This window comes from Cornus florida, unplaced genomic scaffold (genome assembly GCF_030987335.1).
Source record: "Cornus florida cultivar Cherokee Brave unplaced genomic scaffold, ASM3098733v1 CherokeeBrave_3.0.0_Hap2_Chr09, whole genome shotgun sequence".
NCBI classification, from domain to species: Eukaryota; Viridiplantae; Streptophyta; class Magnoliopsida; order Cornales; family Cornaceae; genus Cornus; species Cornus florida.
The window spans coordinates 44,583,680-44,597,173 of NW_026775579.1; the positions used below are offsets into that span (position 1 = coordinate 44,583,680).

General features: G+C 38.2%; 1 protein-coding gene and 1 pseudogene across 1 annotated transcript; one reads left to right on the forward strand and one right to left on the reverse strand.

Annotated features, from left to right (window-relative positions):
• Positions 1 to 6,002: 6,002 nt before the first annotated feature.
• On the forward strand, positions 6,003 to 8,499 carry LOC132272553 (wall-associated receptor kinase 5-like). Its single transcript, XM_059773680.1, has 3 exons — positions 6,003 to 6,301; positions 7,057 to 7,325; positions 7,952 to 8,499. Exons 1-3 carry the CDS (start codon positions 6,003 to 6,005, stop codon positions 8,497 to 8,499), a joined length of 1,116 nt encoding a protein of 371 aa, XP_059629663.1.
• Positions 8,500 to 9,191: 692 nt separating this feature from the next.
• LOC132273783 (uncharacterized) lies at positions 9,192 to 11,210 on the reverse strand (annotated as a pseudogene).
• Between the last annotated feature and the right edge of the window lie 2,284 nt (positions 11,211 to 13,494).

Genomic DNA, 13,494 nt, shown 5'->3' on the forward strand with positions numbered 1-13,494 from the left:
TTCTAAATAAATCAAATTTTACAATAAGGAAACTAAATAACAAGTAGGAAACTATCTAGATAAGTATAAGAAATTCAAATTAAGAAATCCTAAGAATCAGAGATTATTAATTTTCACTATCAATCTTAGTGCGAGAGTATTTATTTCGAGCTCTCTGTATCTGGTATTGTTTTTGATTATCATATTGAAATTCCTGTAACTCATGTAGTCCGAATTTTAACTGAACAAAGCAAAAATTTGTGCGTGTTTATTGTGTATTTGATATTCTTTATGTGTTTTCTGTTTAGTGTTTATTGTGTATTTGATATTCTTTATGTGTTTTCTGTTTAATTTTGCAGAGACGTCAATAGAGAACTCAACTCAAGATGCCAACAAGCTCGACGAGAACTAGACAGGATCCTAACGGAATCCTGAAATGACAAGGGAGAGTAATTAATTGCATCACACGAAACCGCCCACATCCCAACTGTTAAATTAATTAATCTTGAATAAATGTGTTGTGGTTATGTTTGGCTTCATGAAATTGAAGTCTTAAAATTGAAATTAATAGAATTGGAAAAAAAATTAGTTTAATTTTTTAAATTACTTTTCTCAAATTTTACCAATTTTAATTTCAAAACTCTAATTTTATAAAACCAAACGTAAATTTAGTATAATAAAAGGTGGATACATTATATAAATGAAACTATTTATAACAAGATTGTAGGCAAGACAAGCAGTGAATAATGACTTTTTTGTTTTATGAAAAAAGTCTGAGATACATTTCTTAAAATATATAAATAAATACTTGCCACTAATAATGACTTTGAAATTGGATGGTTGTGATTTGGCTTGAAATTTGAATGCTGAGACGTTTTTGTAGGTCTCTCCCATACCCAAAACAACCATTAATTTGCAGTCCTATGCAATCTTCACGTGCTTGCCCGGAAACACTTTGCTGGCTTGATAGACATTGCCTTTTCATACAAAAGGTCATTTTAGTAAAATAGACATTGATATCAAAGTCACGGGTGTCATCCACACCAATTATGTTTTGTAACGTGTACAGGGAATTAGGGATGACAATTTGTCTGTCAAACTGGGTATTCGTTCTGCTATATTTATAATAATTTCAAAGTATGTTTAATTTAATTTGGTGGAATGATTTTTATTAGTAAAAACTCGAGCGAGAACGGACCAAGGTCGCTCCGTTCCACCCAATTCAGTTCTATTTATATTTCTTATTTATTAATTTATCTTTATATATATATATATATATATATATATATATATATATATATATATAAATTTAAGTTAAAAGTATTGGAAAATATATGTTTCAAATGACATTTAAGATATAATTAACCTTATACTAATATGCCATGGAATAATTAATAATATGCTAAAAATAATTAATTAAATATTTAACTCAATATTTAATTAAATATACAAATTAAAGCAATAGAATAATAATAATAAATAAAAAACCTGAATTGAGGTTAGTGTTGAATACTATATCCTTAAGACAATTTACGCCCCACATGATGTTGACGGACTCTGTGGTGCTTGTTTCCCAGGATACAACGGTTTACATCTACCAATAGCAGTATTACAAACTCGTGGATACGACGAACTTCCTCTGTGTAATACTCTCTCTGACAAAAAAATATATTTCTCCTACATAAAGAATGAATTAGGTTCGATCTGAACCATTTGGCTTGGACTAATTGCAATATGGTTCATTGCTATAAATGTTTGGTCTAATTGTTCGAACCATTTGACTATATGGCTTGAACCCACACCCACTTGGGTTGGGTTCATGTTGAGAGAGGGAGAGAGAATGGAAAAATGAACGAATTGCAAATGACAGCCTAAGGGGTATTTATAGAAATAGAAGTACCTTTTCGGATTGGGTGTGTCTCTTCATTATTGGACACAACCATTTATATGTGTCTCTTCATCACTGGACACAACCATTTATATGTGTCTCTTTATCACTGGACACAATCATTTAAATGTGTCTATTTATCACCAGATACGCCCACTACAATATAAATTAAACACTTTCTTCACCAAAGCGGTTCCACAAATATTCAATTAAATCTTTCCTCGACTGCGTATTTGTCTCTTTATTGCGAATTTGGATTTGGCGAGAGTAGATATGTGCCGCTAAGACTGATCGATTTTGAATTAAAGTGGGAATCGAGATTGTCTCTTCTGGTGGTAGAGTCCATCTTCCAACATTGGCATAACGCTCATCTTCAATGATCATGTTGTGAAGGATGATGCACGTTTTCATTATAAGGTACAAGTTCTCTTTATCCCAAAACCACACTGATACTTGCGTTATTACCCACTTGATCTGCAAGACCCCAAAAGCTCATTCCATATCTTTCTTACAGGTCTTGTCTCTGAGCAAAAAGTTTTTCTTTTGTTGTAGTTGGGTGCGGGATGGTCTGCATTAAAATTGTCCACTTTAGGTATATACCATCAGATAGGTAATACCTAGGGGTGACAATTCGTGTTTGTGGGTCGTGTTCGTGTCCTGTCGATGTAAGGGTATTATACTAAATAGATAAAATCAAACCCAATCCATTTAATAATCGTGTCAAGAATCCTCAAGACTAACCCAACCTGTTTATTAAACGGGTAAACGTGTTAACCCGTTTAATGACCTGTTTATCAAAACGAGATATTTAATATTTAATCAAATACTAAATAATAGTAAAAATTATTATAATTAACCTAAATATTCAAAATAAAAAGAAAAATCATAAGGCATAGACAAGGTTTATGTTAAAATGACTTAACATCCATAGTAATTGGGTTTAAACAGGTAACATATTACATAGGTCATATTCACGATTATAACATGTTGAGTTAAATGGGTCATAAACGGGTTACACGGGTTGAACTCCTTAACCCTAACCTGACACGTTTAAGTAAATGGGTTAATCGTGTCGACCCTTTTATGACCCAAACCTGTTTATGCCAAATCCAAACACTTTTAACTCGTAGTCGTAATTTGTCACCCTTAGTAATACCCCATTCTATAGTAATTGCCATTCACAATGAAATTAACTGGAGGAATTTGGCAAGTAACGATACTGTCGAATATCGGAGAATGATCCAGCACATTAATATCATTGTGTGAGACCGGCATTCCAAAAAATGCATGCAAGATCCACAAATCTTTTGAGGCAACCGCCTCCAATATGAGTGTAAGCGTATGAGAGCGTCCTTTGTGCGTGCTATGCCATGACACCGGACAATTCTTCCACTCTCAGTGCATACAGTTGATAGAATCAAGCATACCCGAGAATCTTCTCTCCTCCCCTTCTTGAAATAGTCGTGCTATGTTGGCTTCGTTGGGTGGGCACATATACTCTTCCCCATACACACCAATAATAGCCTTACAAAATGTCATCAGAGTTACTTATCAAAAAAAAAAAATTGTCATCAGAGTTTCAATGGCAGTGCTCTCACCAATTTTAATATACTCATCACAATGACCGGCTATACAACCATATGCGAGTATACGTATTGCAGATGTCATCTTTTGTATAGAAGACAACCCCAAATGACCTATTGCACCCCTTTTTTGGATGAAGTAGTCGTCATAAGCTTTAACATCATTCAGGATATGAAAAAATAGTTCTCGTCGCATCCTGAATCGTCTGTGAAAGTACTTTGGTGGATATGTGCAATTCTTGCCAAAGTAGTCTTTCATTAGTCGATGGTAGCTTCCCTCTCGATCATAATGAATGTATCGCCTCTTACGCGGTTTAAAGACTTGCTTTACTATCTTTAGGTTCACTGAATTCAAAATCGAACAAAAGGCGTCTTGATTATGTTGAATTAACGCGTCAATAGGGTTATCTGATAAAGAGGATGATGAATTAGAGTCTTACAAAGAAAAAAATTGTGATGAGGAAGCCATTGGAATTTTGAGATTGAAGAAGATGTGAATTGATATTTTGCTAGAATGATAAAGATGAATATAATGATGATGAGATGAACAAATAATTATTTATATAAGATGAAAAATATAGTCGTTATAAATATATCCATTAGAAATATAGCACTTAAGAAAAAGTTAAAAAATAAAATTTATTAAAAATTTAAAAAAATATTAAGATATTAATATTTTTAGAGAACGAAAATGCACCATTGGATTACATACAATAGTTAAAATTTGGAGGCTCTAAAACGCTGACGTGACTATAGGAAATACTGACGTGGCTATTGAAAAATGCTGATGTGGCAAATTCGAAGAGCCTAATTCCCTAATTCTAGATAGCCCATTGGAGATGCTCTAAAACTATCAAATTGGTATTTTGATTTTTGATCACTATTCACGAAATGTTTCGGCTCTGTAGAAAACAAAATATTTTTACCAAACACTCCATTGTTTACTGTTACAGTACTTAAAAAAAAAAACATACACCAAAATCAAAATTGATTCTCAATTTGGTTGTGGAACTCAAGGTTAAACAGTCAAAAGCAGACTTGCTCGTTTGCGGTCCTACCCACAATGGAATTGCAGAGGAACATAACAAAATCTGGACATGTGGAAAAAGTAACATATAGCCTCATCTCCCCCAACCCAAAATCAAAATGTCTTATAGTTTCAATCATCCAATCCTGAAGTAGCAAAGTTGTGCCTGAGAAAAATTTGAGTCTTGAATTAAAAGTGTACAGGTTGATTTCTTACTGGACAAATTTGTACCAGTTATAAAGAAAATATACCAATTGATTTTACCTTGTACATAAATGAATTTACAACTGCCCAAGTTCAAAATTTTTCATACCCTTTTTTGGTTCTGAACACACCATCTACACTCAAGGTAGGTTCAAATCTAACAATAGAAAATTAGCCACTAAAACCGAAGCAAATTTTGTGGTTCCTAGTGATGTTTTGGAAACTATTCACATAAAAAAGTTGAGATCTGCTTCTGTGTTAAGAGCATTGCAATTGTTACAATGTTTTCGTACATGAAATAAAACACAATAATCGATAATTTTGAACAGAACCATACATTTTTAATGACAAGACAAACAAAATGAGGTAGTTTATTCCTAAATGGAAGAAATTCTATAATCGGCAAAATGATTCTATGTAATATAATATATATACACAAATAAACCATAAAGGTTTCATTGTTTCTGCAATCATCCTAGACATGTAACAGAGAAGCTATGGACTTGCATGCAATGCTTCTGAGGCTTACGGTGAGAGGGGTGATACTAGCAGTGATAATAGCTAGAGTTGCTATCACTCAAGGCATGCCTGGCTACAAAGATAGATATGGGAATCTTAAAATTCCATATTTGTTCGGGACGAGCCAAGTGTCACGGGTCTAGAGATTTGGCGCAGCGGCACGGCCCGGGCGGCACCAAGACGTTGCTTCAGCTTGCGCAAGCGCCCTGTTCAGCCACCACGACCTGCCCTCCTAAGGATACATGCTGACTGGTTTTGACCTGCCTTGGTCTCGTCAGGGGAACGGCTCCAGCTCCTGACCAGTTTGTGCAGGGATGGCCAACTCCCTTCTTCATAGTCAAGTCCACGACTAGCGACAAGCACCTTGAACTGAACCGAATCGATCTGCCTGAACTCTGAAGAGGTACCATCTTATGGTCTTGCACGCCCCTTCCCTGGAACCTTTCTCAGTCAATGAATGTTCTTAGCCAACCAGCATGCGTATCTTCTATGCTCATGACGTCATTAGGAATCAGAACGTGACATTCTTCCCCACCCAAATTCTGCGACACCTTCCTCGCAGTGCGACGCTGACTCCGCTGCGTCCAACATTCCAAAGTCTTTCTCCTCCAAGTGGTATGCTCGCCTGCCCACCATCGCTTCCTTGTACAACCCCTGGCTGCACTCGCCTAATGATACGGTTTCGAACTAAAGGGACGCCCACTTCTTCGGGACGCAACTCAACGTTATGCCGCCTCCGCAGCACCCCGAGCAAACAAGGGCCCTCCGGCTAACTTGATACCCGCCCTTCACAACGTTTTGCATGCCTCTTGAACTTGCAAGAACTTTGGTGCGCGCGGCCTTCCGGCAATCCGATGCGCTCGGCCCTCTAGCTTCAAAGGACGCGTCTTCCTGGGGAGATGGAGGCTCTCCTCCAACAGCATTGATTGCCCACCGATGCTTTAGTGCACCCACTTCATTCTCAAGACCCTCGGATCGACAAGGGGGCACACCTTTGTGCTTTTCCCCAAGTCCTACTCTGATACCATTTGTCACGGGCCTAGAGATTTGGTGCAGCGGCACGGCTCGTGTGGCACCAAGGCGTTGTTTCAGCTCGCGCAAGTGCCCTAGTCAGCTACCATGACCTGCCTTCCTAAGGATACAAGCTGACTGGTTTCAACCTGCCTTGGTCTCGTCAGGGGAACGGCTCCAGCTCCCTACCAGTTTGTGTAGGGATGGCCAACTCCCTTCTTCATAGTCAAGTCCACGACTAGCGACAAGCACCTCAAACTGAACCGAGTTGACCTGCCTGAACTCTGAAGAGGTACTATCTTGTGGTCCTGCACGCCTCTTCCCTGGAACCATTCCCAGTCAATGAATGTTCTTAGCCAACCAGCATGCGTGTCTTCTACGCTCATGGCGTCGTTAGGAATCAGAATGTGACACAAGGCTGCTACCTAAACGAGTCATTTCTGATCACATGTACCTACTCCAAAACGTATCTGAATGGTAATTTATTCGTCCTGAACATAGCACTCGAGGGTCAACTGCGAATTTTGTCCCCGATTGCCACTGTTTGCCGCGGCTTGCAGGCTAATTACACCACCAAGGATCAACAACTTTCAACTAGTTTTCCCCTCTGAAGTACAAGAAACAAGTTCATTGCCGTAGGCTATAATACTACAGGAGCCATCTGTGTCTTTCTGGGAAAACTTACACAGCCGCCAGTTGCAAGTCTTTTTATAACATGACGTATAAATTAATCAATGGATTGTGCTCAGCATGGGCTGTTGCTAGACCTTCATTCCCAAAGGATTACGGGACTTCAAGATAGTGGTAGAGAACTATTTTGGCTATGTGAATGTATTCAACTACAGCTTGTGCAGCCACGCCTTTGTGGTCGAACAAGAGTGTTATGGGTTCTCGTCGCTAGATCTTTGTAGCAACTTAACCGACCTCAATCCATACCCTATGGTGCTAGATTGGGCAGTCGGTGAGACAAGATGTGAAGAAGCTAAAAAGAACAAGACAGGTTATCTATGTCAGGAGAATAGCGAGTGCTATGACTGGGATGGTGGGGAAGGATATCACTGCAGATGCTCTAAGGGTTACAAGGGGAACGCATACCTCCCAAACGGTTGCAAAGGTACTTATTTTGTATATCGTTCTTCTGGGATATGGAGTTTTTGCACAATATATATATATATATATATATATATATATATATATAATATTTTTAGTTAATTGGTTTCAGATGTCAATGAGTGTGACGACAATCAAGGCCGCAATGATTGCACACACATCTGTAGGAACACTGCTGGGAGATACGTTTGTCTTTCTCCTAAGGGTTACCATGGAGATTGCAGAAAGGGTGGACAAGGTTGCTTGAAAACCAAGGCCACTGTGGGTAAGTAAAGATAAAATTGTTTTGTGAACCTCATAGAAAGTAGTCTCTAAAATAATAAAGAAACATCTTGGTAACACTACGCGAACCATTTAGTTATAAACTTGAATGCACTTGATACAGTGCCTTAATTTGTTAAAAGTAAAACATGCAATTTTAAGAACCAAACACATGCTTCATTTTTTCTATCTTCTCCAATCAATAATATTTGTCAATTATAAGCAAAACTACTTGAGATAAATATTTCGCCTCACTTAAATATAGGTATGAGAATGAGCCTTGTGTTTATGTTTGTTATCATCTGTGTCTTATATTGGCGAGTCCGCAAAAAGAAGATCATGAAGTGCAGAGAAACTTTTTTTAAGCAGAACGGTGGTATAATGTTACAACAACTGCTTTCCAACTGCAAAAGGAAAGGTTCTGCTCAAGGAGCCAAGATTTTTACGGAAGAGGAGTTCAAGAGAGCAGCAACAACTTCGGTGATGGCAATGTTATTGGCCAAGGAGGTTATGGCACAGTTTATGCAGGAACTCTAAAAGATGATATGGTCGTCGCCATCAAAAAGTCCAAGGTGGTAGATCGAGGCCAAATTGAGCAATTCGTTAATGAGGTAGTTATTCTCTCCCAAATCAAGCATCCAAATGTGGTGAACCACTTGGGTTGTTGCCTAGAAACACCAGTTCCCCTACTAGTATATGAATTTATCACCAACAATACCCTCTTCCACCATATACATGATGAAGGTCATGTATCCTCAATGCCATGGGAACTGCGCTTGAGAATAGCAGCAGAAACTGCTGGAGCACTTGCGCATATGCATTCTTATCCAATAAGTATAATTCATAGAGATGTCAAGTCTGCCAACATTCTATTGGATGATCATTGCACTGCAAAAGTATCCGACTTTGGAGTTTAAAGATTGGTTCCTTTAGATCAAACTCAGCTGCCCACATTGGTGCAAGGGACATTTGGTTACTTAGATCCCGAGTACTTCTATTCAGGCTTATTAACCAAGAAAAGCGATGTCTATAGCTTTGGAGTTGTCCTTGTAGAGCTACTAACTGGAAAGAATGTGTTCTCTCTGGATAGACCTGAAGGGGACAGGGGTCTAGCTATGTATTTCGTTTCTTTGCTCAAAGAAGGTCGCTTCAAATCCTGGAGGATCAAGTGAAGAAAGAGGGACATGCTGAGCAGCTAAAAGGAGTAGCTGAGGTAGCAAAAAAATGCTTATGATTGAAGGGACGCAAAAGGCCTACCATGAAAGAGGTAAAAGAGGAGCTTGAGGCACTGAGAAACTCCAAAATCAACCATGGATCAGAATTAGACCATATATATAAGAAATGAAGCCCTAGTTAGTGAACCATTCAACTACACACAAGCAATACGTTTAGTCGATCTAAAGAACCCAACATATAGAAGGTTGATTGTGGGCTAATAATTGGTCTTGTGGATTGCAGTAAGACACCAATATGCATACTTATCCTGAAAGAGAGAAATTTATGTACTGTTTTTTTTGTTGTAATCTTGTATTGATTGCTTCACAAATCCATACAATGAACTGTGTGACCATAAATGACTAAGATCATACATACATGAAAGAATCCCTGAAGTGATAGTTTCAGCTCCAAATTGTAAGACATTTTGATTTGCCCCGGCTTACTCAGAATGAGAAGTCCAATAAATCAGTCCACTGTAAAGAACAATATTTTTGTTATTGGAGAGAATGACACAGGAGGACATTTTTTTGTCCACCCCTTTCTGGTTGTACTCAAGAATATACATCATACAGTCATGAATGACGTGAGAACATTTACGAATATGCAGTGTGGTTACACATACGTGTGTGTGTGAGAGAGAGAGATAGAGAGAGGACCATTTAGACCAAGTGCATAAACATTCAATAATGTTAAGTGAAAAACGGAACACAGGAAACAATATTAAAGCTTAAAAAAGGCAATTACCTGATAAACACGAACACACACTGCAAAACACCTACAGTTCTTGTTGACGCTGAAGGGCCAGTTTTCACAATTGAACTTTGAATTAATAAACCTACTGAAGCCGCTAGAGAGACAAAAGATACAACACAAGCGAGGAAAAGCCAGAGCTTCAACCTGCAATTTCAGAAATTTGAAAAAATAATGAGGATTACTTCTGTTGATCCCGACAAGCACATAGATGATGCTAAGGCTATAATCATTCACAATTCAGTTTAATCAAGAAGACATGTAATAAGACACTTCTAATTAGTATTTTACTTCTGTTTGACTTTAAACTAGACTTGGATTAATCACGTAAAGGACAGCCTGCAAGCCACGGTACACTTGCAAAGAGCCTCCTCGCATTTACAACTTTTGCATGCCCCCCATTCCAACCGCCCAAACACATGCATGGTTGTTTTTAGTATTTAGTTGCTTCAGTTAAATCGTTAAATCAGAGACCTGTAACCTGATATTGATGTCAATACAAAATTACTAAAATGGAATTTAAGGGATCCTTGTTGATTTGGTACTTGAAATTAATTTTTATCTTCTAACAACGAAACCAAAAATTTCTCACATTTGCCAGCAACGCTAAAGATTATGACAGTGTGTGAAAAGAAGAAGAAGAAGCAGAAAACTACTGAGGAGAAGATATAACTTAACTAATTAACATTATCTTTTAACGCATTTATTTTCAGTCATATTAAGGCCTTTATCTAGTGTGATTTCTTTAATGGGAATGTGCCGCATGGAACGGAAGATGTAACTTTACTTTTTGCAACATATGAATGAAGCATAAAACCCCTACAAGAACCCAAGGGGATAGCCTAAAGACCAGGTTCGCACCGGAGGTGGAGAGTTTGAATCCTCTCACTTCAGAGAATTTCTCGGTAATTGTCCAGTGTATGTGGGACAAAGGATTGCATGGAATTCATTTATTTCTTTCAGGGGTGGCTTGCTTTGGTTTTGGTGCATTTCATGTGACAGGCTTGTTGATGAATTATGGAATGCTCTAAGAGTCTGACACCACCAAAAATATAAATAAAATAAAAGTCCATCTAACAACAAGATATATGACATTATGTCATCTTCTCACTAAATTTATGGTCCACCCACAATCAAACCCTATAATATTAAAAGAGTTCATCAAAAGCCATTTAATTTCAATTACCTTCAAAAAAAAAAAAAAAAAAAAAGTAATGAGCATCATCATCATCCCCAAAACCACATATTATATGCACACTACATATGTGTATATATATGTATAATTATACAAACAATAGGAGCAATTGAGAATTCTAACCTCCACTCCCCTTCTTCACAAGGGGGATAGTCAATGTCCTCTGTTCTGACACAGTTGAACATCAACGGAGCCAGAGATACAAATATACCTAGGAAGAACAGAAGGACCCTAATTCAATTAAAACCCTAATAATTGTATGTCAACCATAATATATATATATATATAGAGAGAGAGAGAGAGAGAGACAGAGAGAGGTTAGTACCAATTACCAGGGAGGTAGCGGAGGAAGGAGACCTTAACGGAACTGCAAACGACGACATCGACCTAGAACCACCACCCGGCACCGAATATAGACCCTGCGACACCAGGTCACAATATGGCCCACAGACCCGCCAATTCCATGGCAAATGATCAAATTGATTGAATCTTTCTAATCTTAAAAGTATGTGTTTACTTTAAAAATAGTAGTGATTATAACTAATACAGTAGCTTATATAATCCACATTCATGTGAGCCACCATAGTTTCAGGTTTCAAGTTTCAACCCTCTTTCTACTATAGCCTAGTGGTGTAATTTACCTAAAAAAGGAAGAATAAAATTGTCATTTTATAGAATTTGAAAAGAATAAAATAAGCGCACACATTAAACTTCATACTAGGAGGTTAGTGTAATTTACTCATTGTTAAAAAAAATAAATAAAAAAATCATAAGCAGAGAAATGGTGAATTTTTTTATTTTTTGGATTTGAAAAATAGTAAGTGAAAAGATTATACAGTACTTTTTAACTAACTAATCTTACCTCTCTCTGCAAACCTCTTTTTACACATCTATAAGCACAAAATTTATTTCCTTTTCAATTTCTTTTTACATCGGCCCATAAGAAGTAATTCATCTCATTTAAATTCAAGTTTATTTCAAACACACAAATATAATTATATTTAATTCCAACTCAATTTCTTTTCTAATTCCAATTTTAAATCTAAGAATTTGATCCGATTGGTAATTAAAAAGAAAGACAGGTTAATCTTAATTACTCATGTTGCATGGCTAGAGTTTTTTAAAAAGTAAGATTGGTTAAAATGTAAATATGAGGAATTAATTGAATTTTTTTAAAAATGGTGTTCATTAACATAAAATATTTTTTGATTAAAAAATTATTATAGTTGTTGTTGTGGAGTAGATTTAATTACCTAATTCTTTAAATGATAAGCTAATGTGGATGTGGTTCAACCACGTTACCAAGGGCTAGGTCAAGTTGACCCCATTATAATACACAAACGGTCAACACTTGGACAAAAGCCACGTCCGCGAAGCAAGTAATAAACGACCAATGTTCCTCGAACCTTGGTCCAACTCAACAATCGGGCGATGGGCCTTGAACCTCGAGCCAACCTAGCCACAAACTGTCAATCAATGGGCCTTGAACCTCGATCCGACCTAGCCATAAAACTGTTGATTGACGGGCCTTAAACCTTGATCCGACCTAGCCACAAAACTGTTGATCGACGGACCTTGAACCTCGATCCGACCTAGCCACAAAATTGTTGATCGATAGGCCTTGAACCTCGATCCGACCTAGCCACAAAACTATCGATCAACGGGCCTTGAACCTTGATCCGACCTAGCCACAAAACTGTCGATCAACGGGCCTTGAACCTCGATCCGACCTAGCCACAAAACTGTCGATCGACGGGCCTTGAACCTCGAGCCGACCTAGCCACAAATCGTCGATCGATGGGCCTTGACCCTCGATCCGACCTAGCCATAAACTGTCGATCGATGGGCCTTGAAACTCGATCTGACCTAGCCACAAAACTGTCGATTGACGGGCCTTGAACCTTGAGCCGACCTAGCCACAAACTGTCGATCGATGGGCCTTGAACCTTGATCCGACCTAGCCACAAATTGTCGATCGATGGGCCTTGAACCTTGATCCGACCTAGCCACAAATTGTCGATCGATGGGCCTTGAACCTTGATCTGACCTAGCCACAAAACTGTCGATCGACGGGCCTTGAACCTTTAGCCGACCTAGCCACAAGCTGTCGATCGATGGGCCTTAAACCTCGAGCCAACGTAGCCATAAGCTATCGATCGATGGGCCTTGAACCTCGATCCGACTTCTGTCGATCGACGGGCCTTAAACCTCAATCTGATCTAGTAACAAACTGTCGATCGATGAGCCTTGAACCTCGATCCGACCTAGCCACGAATCTCGATCTAGGGCCTTGAATCTTGATCTAAGGTAATCCAAATTACCAATTGAAAGACTCGAGGGGTCGCGAGTGATAGCCTTTGGCCGGAGTAATGAAGAGTTATGGTAAGACTTTCTATGTGACATTGGGATGTCGAAGGGATTTTGGAATCGAGGATGGAAAATTAGTAATGTCTTACTCACAAAGGTAAGGCCCAGTTTGAGGATAAGAGTAAAAGACAGCTGGAATAGTACAATTGCCTTTATAGTTTACCACTTTTGGATCATTCAACAGGAAAGGTACACTTGGCAGCATCTCCAGAGATGTAGGGATTAGGTCAACATGATCCAGGGAAATAGGACCCTGACTCGTTCTTAGACTGGAGGCCTAATAATATACCACCTGAATGACCTAAGGCTATAAAAGGAGACACGGAAAAAAGAGGAAAGATATAGAGAACTGACGGTAGCTTCTTCCCTACCATTGCTCAAA